Raw genomic sequence first — 25,357 nt, 5'->3', positions numbered from 1 at the left:
CACTATATGGGTTAATTTACGGTAAGTGAAGTTAGTTAAGTCTGTTGTGATCAAACTGTTGCTTCATCAGAAAGAATAGCAGAATCAACAAGAGCAGAAGTAGCCAGAGGTAGAAAGTGCTCAAGTACAAGAACTCACGTACTTGAATAGTTTTTGGAGGATTTGTACTTTGTAAATATTTTTTGCGCTACACACGCTTGAACCTGGTGGAACGGCACTCAAAGTGGGAACTTCGACTTGAAAACTGGGGGAAAAAATCTACCCCCACTAGGCTGGCAATGAGTTGTCTGACGTCACACAACAATGGCCGCAACCATGGAGTACTCTATGTAGTCCAAAGTATGAAGTGCCAAAATAAAATGTATAATGGAATCTGTTACCTTATGTGCCGTTGCCGCTCCTCATTTTAGTTTAAATATGCAAGGAAGGTGCTCTGCTCATTGTTAAGCTGTCTTGCTAAACAAAACAAAAAAAGCTGTCTTGCTAACCAAACCAAACAAAGTTTGTCATGGTCCACCATGTTTCTTGTTTGCATTTTGCCTTTGTGCACTGGAATGCTTTGAAGGTGGGGGGTGGGACTTTTCCACTGGGAAACACTCCCATCCCAGTTGGGCAAGTGACTTCACTGATGACATCACTTATGACATCATCAGTGATTTATGACATCCCTGATGACATCATCAGTGGGACAAAAATTGAAACAGAACAGACAACGCAAATGTACTTTTACTTGTGTAGTCTACTTCTAAATAGACTACGTTTTACTCTAAGTTTACTTGTACTTCAGTAGGATTTGCCAGTAGCCTACTCTTTCCACCTCTGGAAGTAACCTACGAGCCTATGAGAAGAGGGAATGCATTTCTTACCATGTTTTAGTTGTACAGAAATGGTAGGCTAGGCTGAGACTCTGTGTGTGTGTGTGTGTGTGTGTGTGTGTGTGTGTGTGTGTGTGTGTGTGTGTGTGTGTGTGTGCGTGTGCGTGTGCGTGTGTGTGTGTGTGTGTGTGTGTGTGTGTGTGTGTGTGCGTGTGCGTGCGTGTGTGGCAGCTGGGTAAATAGAGTCATGATCAAGAGGTGGGTGATCTCTCTGGCCCTCCTGTGGGATTAGCTAGAGGCTAATTGGGGCTAACGAGGATGAGACACTCATATCTGTTGTCTGTCTTCTCTCCACAGTCAATCTGTTGGACTCCAAAGCCAGCCAGGGGGAGCTAGGCTGGATATCCTACCCATCACATGGGGTGAGTACATCATATGTCATGTGACCACAGCATGCCTGAATACACGGGCCGTTACATTTTGAGAAGAATGGGAGAGTCTTTCTATCTTCCAGGGTCCTATGTTCCCAGAGTCCTTTGTTCCCCGGATATTATGTTCCCCAGATTTATATGTATAGGGCCATATGAAATCTGTTTAACTTTTCCAAATTATTATTATTATTATTATTATTATCTTTTTTTTTACGAGTTTGCTCTCTCAGACAGCCTCTTCAACATGTTTCTCAAAGTGAAAACCAAGTTGTGAGGTGATGTAAGGGTCCCACGCAAGACCGACCCGAACCCCTTCTCAAAACGCCCCAATTGAAAATTGGGGTGTTTATTTCTCTATTATATTTTACAATTATGAAATAATTTAGGTTACTACAATAATTAGATCTACTTTTGATTTTGATCATTAGGTCTACTTTGATCAATTTCAGCCAAATTGGGGAGCATTGGGCAATACTCATGTGCTATAGCTGTTTGATGAGTTGAGTGCAGCGTAACGCACTCTTCTTGTTAGGCTCTTGTCCATTCTGTCTGCCGCGGGTTCGAGTTTAACCGTTCCACAGCTTGCCATATGGTTAAAGGAAAATGTAGGCTACTGCATTTATGTGTGTGTGTGTGTGTGTGTGTTTCAGGATAGATTATGGCATTAAAGGGTTTTAACTTACAGACACAAAGCGTGCACAAGAAGGTCCATAAGCCCCTTATTTAGAGTATTACACACACAACAGCGTTTCACTGCTGTCGCATGAAAACAAGGCAAATCATTGTTGTAGTTTTTTATGTATTTGTGCTTTTTTCCCTTTAATTGACGCCTCACTTCACCCTGTTATCGACACACACCCTCTTTGATGAGAGTGATATTCAATCACAATATTGGAGAAGCTACATGTAAACCAGTGGTTCTCAAATTTTTCACATCAAGGACCCTTGAACTGACACAAATTAGACCACAGACCCCCATTTGATAAGATTTTGTCCAAGGGTCCCTCATCTGATACGATTTTTGCTTTTAGATGTTTATTAGAGAAAGTGTATGAAACCCAGGACCAAAATAGACATTCTGTTGCTTATCGAGAATTCAAGGACCCCTGGAGGGCCCTGGACCTCACTTTGTGAACCACTGCGCTAAACAATCAAATAAATAAACAAACAAATACATACATAAATAAATAAACAAACAAATAAACAAACAAATAAACAAACAAATAAATAAATAAATAAATAAATAAATAAATAAATAAATAGAAATCAAAGAGTGTGCATGTGGTTCATTTAATTCAAAACCCCATTCAGTAATTGTATTGTTTATTGTTGTTTGCTAACATATTTTATCTTTCAGTTTTTCTATGTTATTCTGTTATTTAATTTTTATTTAATTATCTTATTTAATTTTTTTATTTTATTATCTTATTTTATTTTATTTTATTTTTTTACACTATAATAGCAGAAAATTATTGCAATTTGTTACACGGCCATGTGGAATACTCGATTCTGATAGGTCAATCACAGCATTCTGCGGTCTGTTATTTCTGTATAACTATAGCAAGCTATAGCAACAGTCTGTTAACGTGGGCAGGTACAGCCTCCAAACACATCTTTCTTCGTTAAACATTTCAGACTAATCCAGGTAATGTTGTTTCTACCCGGCTGGTGTGTTAGCAGCATGTCCAAGCTAACTCTAGTTAGCAAGCAGGTTAATTGTTTCCAGGTGTGTCAACTGCAAAGCCTCGACAAGAAGAAAACATAATGAGGAATAGGGACAACTATGTCAACACCAATATTCCAAAATAAGTCCCATCCACCTTGTCTCCCTTCACTTCCTGTTCAGTTTAACTTAAATTATAATGCCAAGTAACATTAGGCTAATCTTAAGAAGGCAGCAGCGTTTACGTTGTTATGAATGTAGTTCCAACTTAAGAACTAAAAGACTATTTTTCTAATGGAAGCAACATTTTTAGATCAATATTTTGTGCCCAATTATTGATTTCTTCATTAAGTAGCTGTGTAATTTGTGTCGGGGTCTGATCAGCCTACCATGGTTTATTTTCCAATAATGACCGGCTCACTGTAGGCTACATTTAAGCAATATTACATGAGAGGGTGTACTTTACCGTGGTTATTGGCACGACGGTGATGCGCCAGGACCGAGGCTTTTAGCTGAGGTCCGTACGCGTAAAGTGCCAATACAGCCAATACCAATACAGTGCCAATACACTGAAGTGCCAATAACCACGGTAAAGTACACCCTAGAGTGTAATATTGCGATTATACAACGGTTACCAACAAAATACAAGCTATAAACAAGCTATAAACAACAAGCTATAAACACTCAGCAAAAACAAACGTTTTTGCTGAGTTTTAGTCCGAGACAATAAATAGTCCCCGTTGAGTCAGCCAGATGTCAGCCAGCCGATATGCTCATCATCACATTAGTTAACTTAACTGTAACAAACACCTGTGCAGAAACCAGCATCTAACTTACAGCGTTGATGCAAAATTTATTGTTTTGTTAATTGTAATTAAATTTGTGACTGGCTCACTGTAGGCTACATTATCCCTTACATAATGACTGGCTCGCTGTAGGTTACATTATCCCTTACAAAGTGTACGGCAGGTCAAACTCTCCATGAAACCAATAGAAAAGTCACACACACACACACACACACACACACACACACACACACACGCACACACACACGCACACGCACACACGCACACACACACACACACACACACACACACACACACACACATGCACGCAAGCATGCACTGACACACACACACACACACACACACACACACACACACACACACACACACAATGCCGCCTCCACAGGCCTCTCTCACCGTGTTTATTTGTCTAACTAGTTAGACTACTGGGCCTCAGGGCGCACACACACACACACCTCGTCCTTTTCTTCTTTATTAAGTGTTAGATTTACTCCTTGGCAGTGGCTTAAGGTAATGCAGTCATTGGTTCCGTGGAGCTGCCAGAGCTTGTTTCCCCAGGCCGTATACAGCGCTGCACCGCCGCCACGCTCACCCAGGGTTCTTTCACGAGCTGCGACCACGGAGAAGAAAAATGCACACACGCAAAGAAAAAACGCCTGGAGGAAAAGCGTTTGGCTGTTTAACATGCATTTAGTCTGAGGGCAATTGCAGGCAATTTGTACGACCTTTCAAGAGAGAGATTTATGTTGTCGGGCTGAAAGTAAGTTATTCAGAGGGACGGGGAGGGGTATCGGAGTGTGTGTGTCAGAGGTTGTGCTGTGTGTGTGTGTGTGTGTGTGTGTGTGTGTGTGTGTGTGTGTGTATGTGTGTGTGTTTTATTTCAAGTTATCTGCGCACGGTGATACAGTCGACAATGTGATGGAGGAGTGTGGGTGCCAATGTCATTCTTAAACGAGAACGCCTCTGGAGAGGGCGGGGGGGGGGGGGGGTGGGAGGGGGAGAGAGAGGGGAGAGACGGAGAGAGAGAGGAAGAGAGAGAGATGGAGAGAGAGAGTGGTAGAAAGTGATGGAGAGAGAGAGGGAGAGAAAGAGGAAGAGAGAGAGATGGAGAGAGAGAGTGATAGAAAGTGATGGAGAGAGGGGGAGAGAGAGAGGGAGAGAGAGATGGAGAGAGAGAAGGAGAGAGATGGAGAGAGAGAGAGGGAGAGGGGGAGAGAGAGATGGAGGGAGAGAGGGGGAGAGAGAGATGGAGAGAGATAATTTGAATTGAATTGAGAGAGGGGAGAGAGAGATGGAGAAAGCGAGGGAGAGAGATGAGAGAGAGATGAGAGAGACATTGAGATGATGAAGTCCTGAAGGTGAATCATGTGTAATTACTCACGTCATGGCGGTGACTGCGCTCTGATAAGCAACCTGCCCTGAGAGATGCATCACTAATGACTTATCATAATGTCACACACACACACATATTACACACACATACACGCATGCACGCACGCACTCACGCACGCACGCACGCACGCACGCACGCACGCACACACACACACACACACACACACACACACACACACACACACACACACACACACATGCATGCACTAGAGTTCTCAACAGGCCTGAAATTCAAACCCGACCTGACCCTAGTAACTTGAAGGCCGAGCCTGGCCCGACCAGCCCAATCAGCATAAATTGTCAGCCAGAACCCGGCCTGAGCCCGTCGGGCTGGGTCGGGTCCCGTCGGGCTCAGGCTGAAAATGAGAACTCTTAACACACAAGCCAGTACAGCTACACTCTATCTTATTGAGGACATTCATAGATACAGTCGGTCTGTGTGGGAACTCCGACAAAATGTTACGAGGCTGCGTGCGAGTGGGGTGAAAAAAACATATACTGATGGGCTGACTCACCAAAGGACGGTGCTGCGGCTCTACACTTCAGGATTGGGGATTCGCGAGCAGGTACATAGACGTCTGTTCAGATGTGCGTTTACTGCGGTGGTTGAATCCCTGATCCTGTCTGCCTGGGCTGGGCTAGCAGCTAAATGCTAACTATGCTCAATGGGGAGAACGGGGGGATTTACCCCACCCTAACCACACCCCCAGCCAGCTACCGCAGCATCTATGACAAGACTGTATCTATTGACAATGCATTCCCTAGCCCCTTTACCCTAACCATCACAAAATGCATAAGACTAAAGCCCCCCCACACATGATCCACGGTCAAGCAGCTCTGTGCCTGCTGTGCCATTGTTTTCTATGGGGAGAGCGGTGCCTCCCAACTGAGCAGCAGCACTGCCCTTGGCATCGTGCAGCGTTAGAATTTGCCACCTTGCACTGCGCTCAAAGTTTATATTGTTTCAACTTTGACCTACCGTAAATTCCGGACTATAAGCCGCGGCTTTTTTCCCGTTTTTTGGCCCCTGCGGCTTATATAACGGTGCGTCTTATCTATGGATTTTTTCAGAAAAAAAAAAAAAAAAAAAAAAAAATCTCTCTTTTTTAGCACTCTTTCTAACTATAAATCCACTTCTGTTTTAATTTCCTCTCTTGCCCTCTTTTCACCACACCGCGGACACTGTGTGCACTGTAAAAATAAACAACGGTGGTGTTGTGTTATGTTGTTTTGTTGAAATGTTACGGTAATACGGTAAATGGGAGCTTCCTCAAACAGCCATCTCTTTCCCGACAATCCCCTCTGTGCGTGACCACTTACATATGGTAATTACGGTAAGCAAACGGCCACAAGCCCATCAACTCCCTCCCCCGACTACCAGGAGAAAATCACAAACTTCGGCGAATTCACACAAAGGAAGATCAAGGAATATTCCATCGAACCGGAGCAGATCATAAATATGGATGAAGTGCCTTTGACGTTCGACCTGCCACTCACTCGGACTGTTAACAAGAAGCGCCCTGGAGGATTCTTTCACCAAAAAAAAGCTTTGCTCGTTCTCGACAGCATGAGAACGAGCAGTAGATGATCATGAGGTGGTTTTTCAGACGTGTCGATATAGCAGTTTATCGCAAAAGTGTAATGGAAACACATTTTTCGCATTTGCACGTCATGTGACCCATATTATCCCTTGGAAAAGGAGCGGAAAATAAGTTTGGTAAGTAAGGTTCGATAGCCGTGTCAAAACCTCCGCAGCAAGTGGAAAACTTTGAAGCAACGCTACCTAGCAGAAAGACGAGTGTTGTGCAAAAGCATAGCCGGGCAAATTAGATAATGTTTAATGGCAGAAATCGGTCCATGGTGACAGCAGGCTGCCTGTGTGCGCGCATTTGGCACAGCGGCGAGATGAGAGGATGAAAAGCACACACTGGTGCGGTGGTGCTGTCTGAAGTGAATACAGTGACTGTGAGTAGGCTAATACATTGCACACGTTTCAGGTGCAATTATAGAACCAAATCAGCCTTTTCCCCCCTCCATCTCTAAATCGGACCAGTTGTAGGCTATTAGGCTACCTTTTTTCCTCTGCCTGTCGCGCTGACTGCATTCACGCAGCCAGCAACATTTTGCGACTCATTTTCTTTTGAATTGATAATCAGGCTCGTTTATATGCATTGTAACTTCATGTTGGGATTTCCATTGACCATTGGTTGGATTTGAGCATGCAGGGGACGGGATATGGGGCAGATCCCCGTGCGTAATCACTGTGGCAGCTGCTGCAACGGGGAATCACTCAAACGCAACTTCAATGGAAACGCCTACAAGTCGCAATTGTACATTGTCGAAGTTGTAGAAATATCGCAATTCTTTTGCGAAAAACTGTAATGGAAACACAGCTATAGATGAAGAGGAGTTCGTTGGTTTTGAGTGACAATGAAGGAGAGAGGAGAGTGGTTGACGAAGCCACCCTGAACCTGTTCGTTTCCGACACTGAAGATGAGGACTTTGGTGGTTTCAGTACGCAGGAAGAAGAGGAAGACGAGCATTAGTGACTTGACTTCTCTGGTTACAGGTTTGCTGCACATATAGCCTATTGTTGTGTGATTTTGTCTGGGGATTAGTGACCTGACTTTTGTTTTGTTTTGTTGAAATGTTAATAAATGGGAGCTTCCCCAAACAGCCATCGCTTTCCCGACATTCCTCTCTGTGCACGAACCCTTTCATATGGTAATTAAACATCAAAACACCCGCGGCTTATAGACCGGTGCGGCTTATAGAAGAAAAAAATAGTCAATTTTGGTCCCGCGGCTTATACACCGGTGCGTCTTATAGTCCGGAATTTACGGTACTTACCACTGACCTTTCTCTGCTCTACCTCGTGGTGAGAGAAGAGAAGATTGCTTATCATGTGAAGGCAGCTTAAGGCTAACCCTTACACTAACTCTAACTCTAACTCTAATCCTAACCCTAACCCTAACCCTAACCTAAAGCAAAGTTTTCTTCTCAGGCGCGCTCACAACGGACTGTGTTCATACATACAGCCCAGAGCCGTATAATAGAAGAGTTCCGACATCTCCATTCACTCCAATGGACCAGTTTTTTTCCAGGAAGTAAGGTCCTGGAACTCTTGAGTAAAAAAAGCAGCACTGTCGAGTTGCAGCAAAATAGACAGTTTGTGTTGTACTCTGAAAGGGTTTTTCATCCCTTGAATCAAATTGTACATTATCAGCTTTATTTTAGCATGCAAAAGTAGCGCGAGACCCATTCCTGGCTGTTCATTGGCTAATGAGTCTCGCATTTTGGTCCTCCGCTGACGCCACTCTCTCTCTAGAGGACACTAATACAGCCCATCGGAGTAACGTCTGGATATTTTCAGGAGTTCACTGCATGTCTGAAAAGAGCTCAGGTAGGGTGTCCAAACTAAACCAGCTGACAGGACTGACATCACGTGACACTTCTGAGGAAGACTGCAGGAAGTCAGCAGTCCAAACATGTCAACGTAACCAAATAAGAAAATATTGTGTTTCTAAGAACATTCACTAAATATTTGATCAATTTGATACTAAATAAACCTTTTTGGGCTAACACATTGTACTTGTAACTGGCTTTTACTGTAGCTGTTTGGCTTGTTCCCCTCTGATATAGTCTGTAACTAACAACACCAACAGATATTTTGCACCTCCATGAAGAGGCTTGACTGTTATAGACAAAGCTCCATGAAGAGGCTTGACTGCTATAGACAAAACACCATGAAGAGACTTGACTGTTATAGACAAAACACCATGAAGAGACTTGACTGTTATAGACAAAACACCATGAAGAGACTTGACTGCTATAGACAAAGCTCCATGAAGAGGCTTGACTGCTATAGACAAAACACCATGAAGAGACTTGACTGCTATAGACAAAACACCATGAAGAGACTTGACTGCTATAGACAAAGCTCCATGAAGAGGCTTGACTGCTATAGACAAAACACCATGAAGAGACTTGATTGCTATAGACAAAACACCATGAAGAGACTTGACTGTTATAGACAAAACACCATGAAGAGACTTGACTGTTATAGACAAAACACCATGAAGAGACTTGACTGCTATAGACAAAACACCATGAAGAGACTTGACTGCTATAGACAAAGCTCCATGAAGAGGCTTGACTGCTATAGACAAAACACCATGAAGAGACTTGACTGCTATAGACAAAGCTCCATGAAGAGGCTTGACTGCTATAGACAAAGCTCCATGAAGAGACTTGACTGCTATAGACAAAACACCATGAAGAGACTTGACTGTTATAGACAAAGCTCCATGAAGAGACTTGACTGCTATAGACAAAGCTCCATGAAGAGACTTGACTGCTATAGACAAATCTCCATGAAGAGACTTGACTGCTATAGACAAAGCTCCATGAAGAGACTTGACTGCTATAGACAAAGCTCCATGAAGAGACTTGACTGCTATAGACAAAGCTCCATGAAGAGACTTGACTGCTATAGACAAAGCTCCATGAAGAGACTTGACTGCTATAGACAAAGCTCCATGAAGAGACTTGACTGCTATAGACAAAGCTCCATGAAGAGACTTGACTGCTATAGACAAAGCTCCATGAAGAGACTTGACTGCTATAGACAAAGCTCCATGAAGAGACTTGACTGCTATAGACAAAGCTCCATGAAGAGACTTGACTGCTATAGACAAAACACCATGAAGAGACTTGATTGCTATAGACAAAACACCATGAAGAGACTTGACTGCTATAGACAAAACACCATGAAGAGACTTGACTGTTATAGACAAAACACCATGAATAGACTTGACTGTTATAGACAAAACACCATGAAGAGACTTGACTGCTATAGACAAAACACCATGAAGAGACTTGACTGCTATAGACAAAGCTCCATGAAGAGGCTTGACTGCTATAGACAAAACACCATGAAGAGACTTGACTGCTATAGACAAAGCTCCATGAAGAGACTTGACTGCTATAGACAAAGCTCCATGAAGAGACTTGACTGCTATAGACAAAACACCATGAAGAGACTTGACTGCTATAGACAAAGCTCCATGAAGAGACTTGACTGCTATAGACAAAACACCATGAAGAGACTTGACTGTTATAGACAAAACACCATGAAGAGACTTGACTGCTATAGACAAAACACCATGAAGAGACTTGACTGCTATAGACAAAGCTCCATGAAGAGGCTTGACTGCTATAGACAAAGCTCCATGAAGAGACTTGACTGCTATAGACAAAACACCATGGCTAAGAAAAAAAGAAAAAGAAAAAAAGTTGGTTTGGGAGATCTCACTTTGAGGAGGGAAAATAAGATCGTCTTTCCACTGTATACTGTCAGAAATAATGAGAAACTCTATCATGTGTTGGAAGCCACACACATACGTGCACGCACACACGCACGCACGCACGCACGCACGCACGCACACACACACACACACACACACACACACACACACACACACACACACACACACACACACACACACACACACACACACATCTCACGTTCCCGTTCTCAGGTCTGGGTGGGGGCTCTTATATTTTGGATCAGCTCCACCACTTCAGTGGGCCGGCTCTGCCCAGCCTCTCGTCTCTCACAGTCCAGGCTCCTACACTGCTTTAGTCTGAGGGCTCTTAAACTGCTCAGACACACACACACACACACACACACACACACACACACACACACACACACACACACACCGAGCACACATTCAGCTTGACCAACATAATGTGAGAGAGAGAGAGAGAGGGAGAGGGAGAGGGAGAGAGAGAGAGTGATGGAGAGAGAGAGAGAGAGATGGAGAGAGAGTAACCTCGTGTCACCAGGCTCTTCCCGAGGAGAAGAGAGATCCTATGTTCCCCGGTCCTGTGTTCCGGTACGCAATGTTTTCGTTCCCCCATAGAAATGCAGCAGTAACCAGCCTAACCTCACCAGTCACTACGAGTTAGAGAAAAAATAAGAAGCATGGACATACCAAACGAAGTATTCAAAGAAGTACCTGTAGAAACTTGCCGGATCCATAACATTACATCTTTGAAGCACTTTGGTTCCTACCTTCCGCCCATAGCCGGAAGACACAAAACGAGGTATTTTCCCCCAGACTAGAGCGAGAGAGGTAGAGAGAGAGAGAGATGGAGAGAGAGAGATGGAGAGAGAGAGATGGAGAGAGGGAGAGAGAGAGGGGAATGAGAGAGAGAGAGCGCGAGCTGAGAAAGGCTTGTCCATAAACGAGGATTAGCGGGGCAAGGCTAGGAGGGAGGGGGAGGTATAAAGTGTGTGTCAAGTGTGTGACAAGACATATACTCCTCCATAGTATAACATATGCACCCCAAAAATACAAGAAATATACTGCATAGTATAACAAATGCACGCCAAAATACAAAACATACTCCATAGTATAACAAATACCACCCATAATACAAGAAATATACTACATATTATAACAAATGCACCCTCAATTCAATAAATATACTCCATAATAGTATAACAAATACATCCCAAAGTGCAAGAAATATACTCCATAGTATAGGAAATACCCAAAATACAAGAAATAAGAAATGTACCCCATAGTATAACAAATACCAAAATACAATAAATATACTACATTGTATAACAAATACACCCCGAAATACAATAAATATACTCCATAGTATAAAAATTACAGCCCACGATACAAGAACTATACCCCATAGTATTGTTTATTGTTTATTGTTTATTGTTCGTTTATTGTGGATCCCCATTAGTCGATGCACAAGCGACAGACTAGTCTTCCTGGGGTCCACTTTAAAATATCAATACAAAACAATCAAGGTTAAACATTAGTTACCAAATACAACAAGACAACTATCACCATCAGTCACAACAAACCTATTAGGATAGACATACAGTACATACATACATACATGAGTAAAGGACAATACTGTGAAAGGCAATTAACGGAAATCACATACAATAAAATACAAAATTGAACACAAAAAAAAGGCCAGTACACAACATTTTAAAATGAGCACTGGAATTAACTGGTAAATGGTAAAAGAGGTGATGGTAAAAGAGGTAGAGACTAAAAAAACTTATTTTACTCGTCTCTTAAATTCAATGTTCCCAGGAATGTTTCGAAGATCCAGAGGAAGTGTGTTCCATAAGGAAATTGCATTAGTTCTAGGGCACGGTAATGTTGGTCTCGACCTAGTTTCAAGATGAAGACCAGTCACGTTACCTCACATCACAATAGGCATCAGCTCCCAGCCTAACGGCGGGTTCACACATACGCCTAGAGCGACGCTTAAAGCGTAGCTTTAAGCGACGCCTACGCATATAGGCATCGCTTCATGCACGCTAGGCGCCTATTTGCGTTCACACAGGATGCCACACTGAAGCCCCGCTCTGCGCTACGCTGATCACATGAGCAGCGGTTTTTTACACTTTTCAGATCGGATTTATAGCATGGGTGAGTAATATAAACCTCTTATTGTAATGTGCAAGTGACGATGTCTGTCTATTTCCTGGCCGGCTGTAATTGTTATTTTCCCTCTGGTAATCATGTGACTATGAGTCAACACCATGGCCCCTATCGTTGCATCGGCGCAGTTTCTAGGCCGAGCGGCAGGCGCAGATCAAAGCAGTGGGCGTGGAAAGGCGCACTTGATATCGTCGTGCTGGCGCTAGATGCAGCCCAAAGCATTACAACCACGCCTTTTAGGCGTAAAATTATGCACCGTCATGCTCATTGGATAAGTGCAATAAACGAATCGCACGCTTGCCTTTTTAGCTCCAATTCCAGTGATCCCGCAAAACCAGACGAAAGCCAAACGCTCTGCCCCCCCCCCCCCTCCCTTCATCCAGCCTGTCTGTCTGCATTATAGGCTATTATTCCATATTATTATGCTTCTCAAACCAATCTAACTGCAGTTTCAATACTGCAAGCATGTAAATACGCTACACTATAGCAAGATCAAAGTGAAAATAATGTTCTATGCATCAGCTAGAAAAATATAGCCTATTAGATTGGTGAAAGTTTGTCCAGAAAGATATCATTTTCTCTCGCCTGCTGCAGGAAGGATGATGCACATAAATATACCCTACATTATGTCAAGTCATTGCATAAATGTGTTTTTATTGTAAAACTAAATGTGAAATAGGGCCAAGTTATTGGAGGGACATCACAGTATAGCAGATGCCATTAGAAGCGCGTTCCGAAGCACGTTCCGCTGTTACTTCTCTAAATCACGTTAACTCGACAAGGGGTATATATATGCCCAGGAGGACATATATGTTTCACATAGGGTGGTGTTTTCATTTCATGTTTTATTTGGTCCAATATTGAAATGTTGACAATGGCAGCCTGTGTTACCATTACACATTAATTTAGAACTACCTTTTATATCTATTTTGGCTCATTTGGTGGCTATTTAGTAGCGAAATGAAGAAACACAATGCATGCTGGGAACTCAGAGAGAGAGAGAGAGAAGGGTGACAGAGAAGAAGCAGTGAAGGCAAAGAATAGGCCTGCTTTTCAAAAGCGCAAAGCGCTAAATGTAGGCAAGGGTCCCAAGATATCACTAGGCTGGTATTTAGCGCCGACACGCCCACTTTGGGACTGCGCCACGCCCATTCGGCCTAAAGCGCATTTGGCAGCCTAAAGCCTATTGCTATCTTGCCGAAACAGGCGCAAGGCACGTTTTTTTGCGGTTAAGGCCCGTAATAGCGCCGATGGCCTGTGGGAGAATAGAGCCCCATGAGTGATACATGCATTGAGACGGGGGGGTATATATACATCTGACAGAAAAGACGTTAACTCATTGAGTGCCAGCCACTTTTGGAGAACGGATGCTCCCAGTGCCAGAGTTTTCAGAGCGTTTTCAGTGATTTCTCGAGGCCCACAGAATATTGTGTGATATTACTATGTAAACACCGAACACGCACAAGAACGAGCTGGCTCTATTGTATCATCAGCAAAAAAAAGTTTATTGATACCATTTTCCGTTCTTTAGTTATGAGCCGGAGAAGATAGGTTGTTTTCAGCGTTTTCAGGCTTTTCAAATTATTAGCTGAGATAATCCGCCTTTTGTGAAATGCAGCATTTCAAGCACATTCACTGAGTCTGAAGATAATATTTTCTGATGTAGTGACGTAGTTGTTGTGTGATGCCCTGCGTGCACCACCCCCCTCCCCCCCTCCCCCCGTAAACTCCTCCCCACACTGCACACAGCCTCACGCAACCATTATATTTTCGGAGTGCTGCGTTTGTGTGCTGCTGTCGGCTCTCAGCGCCACAGCAGGGAAGAGCCAACCCGGATTGCTGAATGGTTTGGCGTCAGGGGCTGCTTTCCTAGCTGCTAATCGGGTGGAGAAACTATACAGACAGACAGACAGACAGACAGGGACAGAGGGGCTCAGTTGTGAGCGCGGATTGACTCCTGTTCGGAGCCAATGTCAGCTCCCGCGACAGAGCAAATGGCTCTGGGAGCATGCATCGGTTTGCCTTTGATCCACGGCTTTTAGGCTGTTTCTCGGACCTGTCTCTAATCTGGACTGCACCGAGCAAGCACTGTCGCCACCTAATGAGTCCGTAAAATAGGTTATACACCTCCAATAGCTACTATAGTTGTACAGGAGCTGCGGAAGGCTTTGATCGACGTCCCACCGTCAAAAAACGCATTGGACGTCGAAGGACGTCCGTGGCATTCTACGTCACTATTTAATTGGACGTCGAAGGACGTCCATGGCATTCAATGAGTTAATATAGAGGAACACATGAAGGACAGCTCTCCTACTATGCACTCGTTAATTCGCGCTCCACCCTCCCTTTTGGGCAAACTCGGTAGAAAATATGGCCCAAGTCCGTCAGAAACAACAGCCAACAATGTGATTAATAATATTTTAATTTGAAATTGGTTCAATTGTGAAAATAAACAGGACGCTCTTTGCCATTCTTGTTGCTCACTTCCTGCATAGCTTGACAGTTCAGCGCGCCTAGACGCTGAAAAATAGAACAGACACCTAAAGGATAAATGCAGCGCAGCGTAGGCGCAGTGAGAGCGTGGCTTCAGCGCAGCGTGGCAGCGGTATGTGTAAACGCTCTCATCTGTTAACAAGGACGCCTAAATTTTATGCGTTGCTTATGCGTTGCTTAAAGCGTCGCTCTAGGCGTATGTGTGAACCCGCCATCAGTCAAGTGTAATCCTAGTGTGACGTCCGTCCGTTATGACCTGTGACTCATCACTCCATCCTCAATAGCCAATCAGACCCTGTCAACATGCCAATATGACGTCACTGCCGAGGCTATGAGGTGGCTGTACATATAGCCATGCTCAGCGCGTCATCATCCTCTTTCCCTGATCCTTCACATCCATGGTCGCTGTACCTGGGCAGGTCGTATCCCATCCTCTGAAGCTGCGTTGCGCCCCACCCACCTCCCCAGTCCACCACCACCGACTCCCGAAGAATTCCCTACAGGGGGAATTCTCTATCCTAGTCTGAGCAGATGCCCTCCTCTCTCACCACAAGAAGAGAGGCATCTTACCACGGAGTCATGAGGATGGGGTGATGAGTCACACGTCATAATGGACGTCACACTAGGATTACACTTGACTTAGGCTGGGAGCTGATGCCTATTGTGATGTGAGGTAACGTGACTGGTCTTCATCTTGAAACTAGGTCGAGACCAACATTTCAATCATGAGAGACCAGTGGGTAAAGTTTAACAAGCGAGCTTTATTCACGAATGGCATGGCGATTAGTTCTATGGCATGAAATGGCATGGTTACCCACTGGTCTCTCATGGTTGAAACGAAAGTTATACAGCAGTGGCTGTTCTAGTCCTGTACGGATGGACATCAGAACAAAATCCAATTTGATCAAAAAGAATACTAGGATAATGAGTAAAAATTACATTTCTAATAAATAACAATGATCTATATATAGATAGTCTGTTGAGAACTTTAGGCCACCCAAGGATGGAGTGCATCTGATCAATATTAGATCTCAAAGAACAGGAAAGAGAAAGTCTAGCTGCTCTGTTCTGAGCAATTTGCAATTTCATGAGTTTGGTCTTCGTTGCAGAAGCCCAAATGACAGTACAATAATCAAGATGACATAACACTAAAGTTTGTACCACCTGTTTACATATATTAGATGTTAGGTAGATGGTATATCTCCTGATAGTTGCAATACTTCTACCCATCTTAGCAACTATCTGCTTTACATGCTCAGTCCAGGAAAGTGAGTCGCTTAGAGTCACTCCTAAAAGCTTTACCTTTTTTACTTGTTTGACTGGTTGACCGAAGATCTGTAAATCAAATATAGGCTCTCTAGCTAGTCTATGACGTGATCCGAAAACATTGCTCATAGTTTTTGATATATTCAAAACAAGTCTATTTGTTGAAACCCACTCAACCACCGCTTTCAGATCCTCTGACAGAATTGCATTAAGTTTATGGCTCGTAGAGGCAGAACAGTGAAATGTGGAATCGTCAGCATACAATACCATGGAAGATCGTGGAGTAACAAAAGATAGATCATTAGTACAAATAGAAAATAAAAGAGGCCCCAGACAACTCTCCTGTGGCACCCCACAGTCTAGACTCCTGCTGTTAGACAGGGTCCCATTTAAGCAAACCCGTTGAGTTTCAAAACGATAGATAGTTTTCTAGCCAAGAGACAGCCAGGGGTACAAACCCATAATGCCTCAGTTTATTTATCAGCAACTTATGGTCAATGAGGTCAAAGGCTGCCCTAAAATCTAATAAGATTGCACCAGATAACATAGCATTGTCAATCCCCTTTAACCAGTCATCAGTCATTTTTACAAGTGCCGTACAGGTGGAATGGCCTTCACTGTATGCATGTTGGGCATTACTTATCAGGTTATTTTTAGACAAATAAGCTTCGATTTGCGTATATACTATCTCTTCCAGGAGCTTACTAAAAACTGGTATGATAGTTATCAGTCTACAATTAGATTTAGGGTCTTTTGGTATAGGGATCATTTTTCCCTCTTTCCAGCCGGGCGTTTATTTTGCGTTTTTTTTTCTTTTTCCACGGAATCGAGCCAGGCGATTTTTTTTTTTTACAGAATTCCTGCTCAGCAAAAATGGAAAGTATCAAATTGCTTATTTAAACCAGTGAGATAGTACTTAGTACACGCAAGAAGGTAGGTACAGGCAGTTTTGAACATGCCTAGTATTGTACAATGGACTGGAATGAACGAAAACAACTGAGATGGCCTTCATCATCATCCAACTACATTACGGTATCAGTTCATTGCTCTCTTCTTCTCCCTCTGACAAACAGCCATACCGTATTTCAAACAAGTAACATTTGCCTACCACTCACATTCAGTTTGTTTGTGTTTCATTGGAAAGAAGTAGTTAGCATTAGCAACGTTATGGTGCTAACAGGCACCAGGTAACGTATAGCTACCAAGCAACCAAGCAGCACACTCTGACAAACAAGCAGACTTACCAAATACGTAGATGCAATGTTTCCAATACATATCCGGTATAATGGGTATACGGTAATCCATGCATTTATGATCGCTGTTCCGCTGACAGAAATGCACTTTTAGAAGGCGCAAAAGTGTTGCGGCAACATGTGTGGTCCAGACAGCGTCTCCAGTATAACACGTTGACTATTTCCCCACCCCAGCTGTACAATCCGTAGTATCAAACAATGCGGTTTGCATACTTGAAACATACCGGTGATGTACAGTATATACAAAGCATAAAATTGTCTGACAGCGGGTCAGCTGGTAGAAAGTAATAAAGATGCCTGACTTCCGCCAAAACACACGTCATTACCGTAAGTGAATTCAGTCAACACAAAAACATACTGTAATCGGGTCAGACCCCCGGCAGTTAAAGGAGACTAGGAGGCAGACAGAGGCCCGGCGGGTATTAGAAGAAATATGGTATAATAATTAATATTCACGTATATCTAGAAATGTGATGTGCAATGTATAAACCTAGAATACCCACACTTTATTCTGGCAACCAGGCGGTGAGGAGGAGGAGGTGAGGAGTGTGTTATGGTTTGCCCCTGATGAAAAGTCCTCTGATGGATACGCTGCAGTTGGCGTGCTGCGCGTCCCCCACCCCCCCCAACGTTCGCTCTGAGCTGAAACGTTAGCCGCTCTGCACTTGTTGTGGACGCTCCAGTTTCCAACACCACCCTCTCTCCAGCTGGTCACACACACACACACACACACACACACACACACACACACACACACACACACACACACACACACACACACACACACACACACACACACACACACACACACACACACACACACACACACACACACACACACTCACTCCGTCTCTCCTATATGATTTGTGTCTTTACAGGGCTGAACATGATTCCTCTTATTGGACACTAATGTGATGGCCGGCAGCTTGTGTTTCCTGCCTGGTTGACCCCCTGCCTTCAGTAAACAGTGGGCAGAGGATCACATGTATCTACCATCATATAATAAATATACACCATAATGTAAAATATATACACCTTATTGAACTGCAAACAAATACATGTATACCCCCTAATAACATGTACTGAATAAGGGGCCGTGTCCACAGAAAGAGTTTTTTCAGCTGCTAGCAGCTTTCTGCAGTTCATTCTCTATGCAGCGGCCCCCAACCTTTTCCCACTCATGACCCACTTGAAAATCTCAAAAATGTCAAATAATGCGTTCTCAGAGCATTTTCTATTTTAATGATAAAAGGAGCTGTCCATCAGTACCACACATAAATCAGAAACTAAAAGTGAGGGGCTGTCTGCAATAGGCTAATTAATTAATATTTGATTACAAATGAAATAGTGGCATCATTCCACAGTGGTGAAATGCATTCTCTTACATAATAATAATATGAATTACATTCTTCCTCCATGGAAATCGTAATTTGTTGCAAATTATATGATGGCCCACTTGCAATACCTTCCCGGCGCAACAGTGGGCCCTGGCCCACAGGTTGGGAATTGCTGCTCGCTAGGAGTGCTACTCATCCCAGAACCACGCCTGGCGTTTACTGCTCTTGTCGGCTAGTGGTTTTGGGCGGAGCGCTCTGGGCGCCTCAAGCAGAAAACTGTAAATTTTGGAGAGGAAAAGCTCTCTGCCATGAAAAGAAAGAAAGAAAGAAAGAAAGAAAGAAAGAAAGAAAGAAAGAAAGAAAGAAAGAAAGGCGGCAGGGCCTGATGGCATGGCATCTGCTACATTACATCCGTGACCCACTGACAAAATTTCAGTACTATTAAAAGACAACAACAACAACAAAACAACAACAACACACAGACCAAGGAACTAGCATTACATGGGGACAGATAGGAACTCATTACAATCCAGCAACAGTGGCAGCAAGTAAGTAAAATGAAGAAAGATTCATCAAATGGGAATGATGGCATTCTCAGATGGAGCCATTGGGATGGAGCCCAGGCCAAAAGTTTCCAGCTCTCCAGTCCAGTCCAGTCCTGTACAAAACAAACAGTTCAGTTCACATCTCGATGTCAAATTGTAGTTTAATCCCAACACATTTAGCATAAGCTCTGAAATAAACAGACTACCGAACTCAATAACAGTCACAAGGTGGCGACAGCTGGTGCCATGGCACTAGTCCGATACCTCACGAGTCCGACACCTCACGAGTCCGACACCTCACGAGTCCGAAAAAAGAGGCATTGGACAGGGGATCATGTCTATGTTCCCCGGGTTCTATGTTCCCCGGGTTCTATATTCCCCGTTTTTCACTAACCCTAAACCTAACCTCCCCCAGACCCTAACCCAAAACCTAACCTCTCCCACCCCCACGCCTAAACCTAACCTCCCCCAGACCCTAACCCAAAACCTAACCTCTCCCAACCCCACGCCTAAACCTAACCTCCCCCAGACCCTAACCCAAAACCATCGGTCTCGTGAGGTGTCGGACTAGGGGGCAGTCCCTCGACAGCTAGGCTATGTTATGGCTCTGAACACTAGCTACATCATTAGCCTAGCTTCAAGGATTGCCGCTACATGTTTGTTTATACTGTACACGAGCACCCGGCCGTTTGCTGTGGTTAGGAACCAGACAGAACATCGCCACTTCTTCATGTCATCCTCCCACTCATTAATAGTCTGAGGGTGTAGCAAAAAGTTGCCATTTCCATTTTGACTGTTTTTTGGAGGTCCTCACGTACAACATTGTTAGCTAGCTAACGTTAGCGCAAGCAGTCTTCTTCTCAAACTGGCTGTTCCTCACAAATACGGAAATCCCACCTACCGTTTACTTCTGCGTTCTAAAATAAGGTGAATGTGTGTTGTGTGTGTGTGTGTGTGTGTGTGTGTGTGTGTGTGTGTGTGTGTGTGTGTGTGTGTAGGCTAATGACTGTAAGACTGTATGACTTTAAGATTGCATTCAAACCCACAGACTGGCTGAGTGGAAAGTATGGATGTGGAAAGTCAATAGATGCTCACCCCTCACTCCCACCACAATCTGGGAACACAACGGTATAAATTATTATTATTTTTCTTCTTCTCTAACCTCTGGGGGCAGGCTCATTTGAATGCCTGAATAACCGGAACTCAAGGGGTTTCGCCAGAGATTTCCGCTCCGTCGGCAGCGGAAAGAAAATCCCTTTCTGCTCCCTGCAAGCTCTGCCATTGGCTCCGACCTAGTCTCACGTGGTCAGACCGACCATCTCTGACCATTTATGGATTTCCTTTCCGCTCCCTGCTTATCGAACCTGTCATCTCAAATGCCTCCGCTACTGTGAAACAGCAACAACAACAACAACGCTATCTCGTTGCTACACGCTGAAAATGGAAGGTTTTACTACACACCGGTCCAACAGATTTTCGATGCAAGTCGAAAGTCTGTCTCGAGAGATTAGTACACATTACATTAGGGCCACAGACTCCATTAACATGTTTGTGTTGTGTTGTACTTGTTTGAAGTGATTTTGTCCAGAAATCCCCGACTATCTGTAATGTAGGTAGATAATAGTGAAACTATGATCAATATTTTTTCTATGTTTTCTACTTGTGTTAACTTCTTGTAAATAAAATCGGCTAATGCTGAAGTTGAACAATTCATGAATTTGCTAAGGGGACCACCTGGAACCCTCTCAAGGACCCCTGTGGTCCCCGTACCCCACTTTGAGGACCACTGATCTTGGTCTTTCAGTATTCATGTCAAATTGTTCGAAAATTGTGTATTTACCTGTTGGGGGCTACTTCTTACAGAGGTCTAGGCTGAGTGGCTTCAAATCCTAGAAACGTCCCTGGCTGTAATCTTTCCATCTCTGAATAATAGCGGAATACTCGTCACTGTGTGACTGGGCATTTAGTCAGGCCTCACTCACAGAGTTGGCATTAGGCCTCTCCTCTCTCTCCCCAGAGGGTTTTCATAGTCCACTTCTCCAAATTACATAATAAAAAAAATCGGGCTCCGTTAGGTCACCTGCAGGGGTGCTCTTTACACTTCCTGAAAGATTCAGCCCGATCACATGTACAGTAAGATGTCATAACTGTGGCTGAACACATACATGTATACACATTTTGCATTCTTAGTATAGGATAGCCAATCTGGATCCAAAATCATTGTTGTCCTCCCGGTCCATTAGCTATCGCTGACCTGTGGGTCTTTGAAGAGGGCCGGGCGACCTGCTGACTCGGTGCCTCTCTGGGATGTCCTGAGAGGATCCAGTTACCTCTTTACTGTCCCTGTGAGCCTGTAGCGTCATCATACCTCCAACACAGATCAGAGCAGCCAGGGGCAAGTTCACAGCCCCACCCCCGACCCCAGCTGTGACCACGGGGTCAGGGTCAAGGGTCAGGAGGTCAGCTGGAGAGTCCTGGTGTTGTTATATATCAATTAGGGGGTGAGGGGAGAGGAGTAATGGCCCCCTGAAGACAAACAAGGGGCTGGCTACTCAGGGACTAGGGGCATTTTCCCAACCTTTATTTGTTCAGGGAAATTGATATTCATACTGGGAGCAACCCAGTGCTCAGAATAAAGTTTACATTTACAGTTTACATTTCTGCAAACAACTGATAGTGTATGTGACATTCAACGTTTGTGAACAAAAAATACGTTGCATATCAACATTTCAAATTAACCGACATTTTCCAATAACTAGGCATATCTATATATATGTATACTGTATATATCTATATATATATATATATATATATATATATATATATATATATATATACGTATATGTCATCATTGAGACAAACGAGATAGGTGTGAATACACCCTTATAGAGCCACAGTTTTGCCACCAACTACCAGACTTTCTTGACTTGCAGTTATCTTTTAAATTGACAAACATCATATGTGTAACTCATGGCACAATTAAAGTGGGATCAAAATAACTAACGTATCTCTCCGTGCATAGGGTCTGACCGGAAGGGGAGGGTCTCTATAAGTCCCCGCTTCCTACCGCTATGCAAGGGTGAAGCCAAAATATCTGCTTTCAGCGAGCGGCCATCTTGTTTGCTTGATGTCATTTTGAACTGGAGTCTCACAGAGTCGGGCTGAGCCCCCTCAGACGTGCCGTTTGAGAGTGGCTGTCACAGCTGTCAATCAGCCCTCTTTATATAAGTAATCTTTCCCATTAAGAAAGATGTCATCAGAAACCACCAATCAGAATGCACCCTGCTGCTTTCTGTACACTTACAGTAGCCTATGTCTTCCAGCCTGCCTGTGTCATCACACCACTTTCACCATTTAGCTTTTCAAGCAGAGCCACCAAACTCCAGCGAGTAAAGCCAGGCCAGACTACACTGGGTTATGTTAGTGTTAACCCCACAGAGAGCCCCACACACACACACACACACACACACACACACACACACACACACACACACACAAACACACACACACACACACACACACAGAGGGCCCGCACCCCTCTAGGCATGCTCTCTCATGCCAGAGAGAGCATGACGGAAGAGACTAAACATTGATGCAGCCTCTCTCTCTCTCTCTGTCTCTCTCTCTCTGTATCTCCCTCTGTCTCTCTCTCTCTCTGTATCTCCCTCTGTCTCTCCCTCTCTATATATCTCCCTCTGTCTCTCCCTCTCTCTCTTCTCTCTGTCTCTCTGTGTGTCTCTCTCTCTCAATTAAATTCAAATTGCTTTAATGGCATGAATGTCATAACAACAATATTGCCAAATCATCAAGAAACAATGAAAAATAATTACTACATTACACAACAATACACATTACACAATAATGCAGATTACAATACAACATTCTCTCTTTCTCTCTCTCTCTCTCTCTCTCTCTCTCTCTCTCTCTCTCGGGTGTTTCATTAACTGCACTGTGAGATGAAAGTGAGTGGCCATCCTTCAGTCTGAGAGTTCCTTGAACACCAGACACTCAGATATGCTTTACACCCCCCTCCTCCTTACACACACACACGCATGCACGCACACACACACACACGCACGCACGCATGCACGCACACACACACACACACACACACACACACACTATTAAAGTAGTAGAGAACTTAGACATTTGTAACTCTACATCAGGGGTATTCAATTAGAATTCAGAGAGGTCCAGTTCGAGAAAATTTCCTCAAGCAAAGGTCCGCAACATCATAATGTCTAACCTGCGTTATGATTCAGTGCCATAGAAGTACCCTAATAGTTGTATCAATGTCTTTATGTAGTCAGCAACAAAGAACAACTAATTCATTTCAACAATGTTTATTTTCAGTTTTCACGTTTAACTGTAGGGATTTTAAAATACTCAAATAATAGGCTAAATAATTCTTATTTTCAAGTAAAATAAGGGCTACATAAAAAAAACACATATAGCAGAAAGCTTTTGAAAATGTTCTTAAAATAAAGTGCTTAAGAAAAATGAAATAAAAGTAGCAGCTTGAGTTTCTCTTTTTCTGGTTTTTGCAGTCTTATCTCAACATATTTGAACAATTGAACAGCTTACTCCTCTTCTGTTCTGAGAGTAAATGACTAGCTGACCAAGAAGTCATACTTTTGCAGCCTGGGGACAGTAGTTGTACTGGGAGGGAGGGAGACCAGCCAGCCACAAAGACAGAGACAGAGACAGACAGACACACACACGGATGGAGCGGATATGTTTTCTTAAATGATTCACAGTGCTTCGTTTGATAGTGGCGTTTCACATCGCTGCTTTTAATAAGTGCAACGGTCTCGCAGCAGATCAGACAGACAGGAGGATAAACATGTACAAATCTGTCCAATCTTCATTAAAAACTCGGTTCTCTGTGTCCACTTTTCTCTTTTTAGAGCACGCCATACTTCTCACCTATGTGTCTCGGTTTTTCCCCCCCCGGTGTGTGTATCGCTGCTCGCTGACACCAGCTGTGACAAGCAGAGCGGACCCGCATGAGGAATTTTGGAATGGCTGGAATCAGAGCCGTGTAGATAGAAAATTTCATTGGCCGAGTAGCGTCACGTGGGACTCCAGACCAGTACCGTAAATGCTAGAATAGCCAGAAAAGCTGCGCCATTTAAAAATACAAAACACTGCAACATTGAAGAAAAATCTCAATATAATAACAGCTTATAGGTCTGGGTCCACATAGGACGGCGTCTCGGTCCGGATTCGGAACGCGGTCCGCCTATTAGTGACCCCTGCTCTACACTGTAAAGCACCTGCTGAGTGGACCTGCTGCTGTTTGGTCAGGAGGACACCTTGCCGTCAGCATGCTGACGAGAGAGGCCTTTCTCGTCAGAAATCAACAATGAGCGAGGGCACCACTAGAGGGCGCCTGATCTGATCTTTCAACACATTCTCATTCCGAGGGCATCAAATCCTGGCACTTTGTCACGCGCCTTGTGCGTGGGATGTTGACGAGCACGGTACTCTGTGCATCAGTATGAGATGCACCTGGTTGGGGTGAGGCAATGGTCAAGTGACACCTTGGGGTTGGGGTGAGGCGTGATGGGTGAGGGGGGTTGGGTTTAGTCACTGGTAGCCACTTGGTTGGGATTAGGGTTTGGTAGCTCGTTCCCACGGTAACCCCATCCACACAATCCTTCACCACCTTCCTCCCCACTGTCTGTGTTGGATATAGATATCTAACTCTGGTGCACAACTCTTGACAAGTGGTTAAGGACCGCCCCTAAGACCAAAACAAAATGCGTGACATAACATGAATTGAGCAATCACGGACCTCATTAATTGCGTGACGCAACCTGTGGGGCGGTACATTTTGAACGCATCAATACACAATACACGCAGACAGCCA

The 25,357-nt window shown here is 43.9% G+C and overlaps 1 protein-coding gene across 1 annotated transcript in view; it reads left to right on the top strand.

The window, feature by feature from the left end:
- Positions 1 to 366: 366 nt before the first annotated feature.
- epha3 (eph receptor A3) overlaps positions 367 to 25,357 on the top strand; it is a gene marked incomplete at both ends in the record, with an annotated part of 207,816 nt that continues 182,825 nt past the window's right edge. Inside the window, 2 exons of the mRNA XM_083638195.1 lie at positions 367 to 385; positions 1,173 to 1,237. Coding sequence (XP_083494321.1) covers positions 367 to 385; positions 1,173 to 1,237 — 84 coding nt within the window. The remainder of the gene's footprint in view (positions 386 to 1,172; positions 1,238 to 25,357) is intronic.

Source organism: Poromitra crassiceps (genome assembly GCF_964638095.1).
Source record: "Poromitra crassiceps genome assembly, chromosome: 6".
NCBI lineage: Eukaryota > Metazoa > Chordata > Actinopteri > Beryciformes > Melamphaidae > Poromitra > Poromitra crassiceps.
Note: the sequence above shows the minus strand (reverse complement) of the source record. Positions and strands in the feature narration are given on the sequence as shown.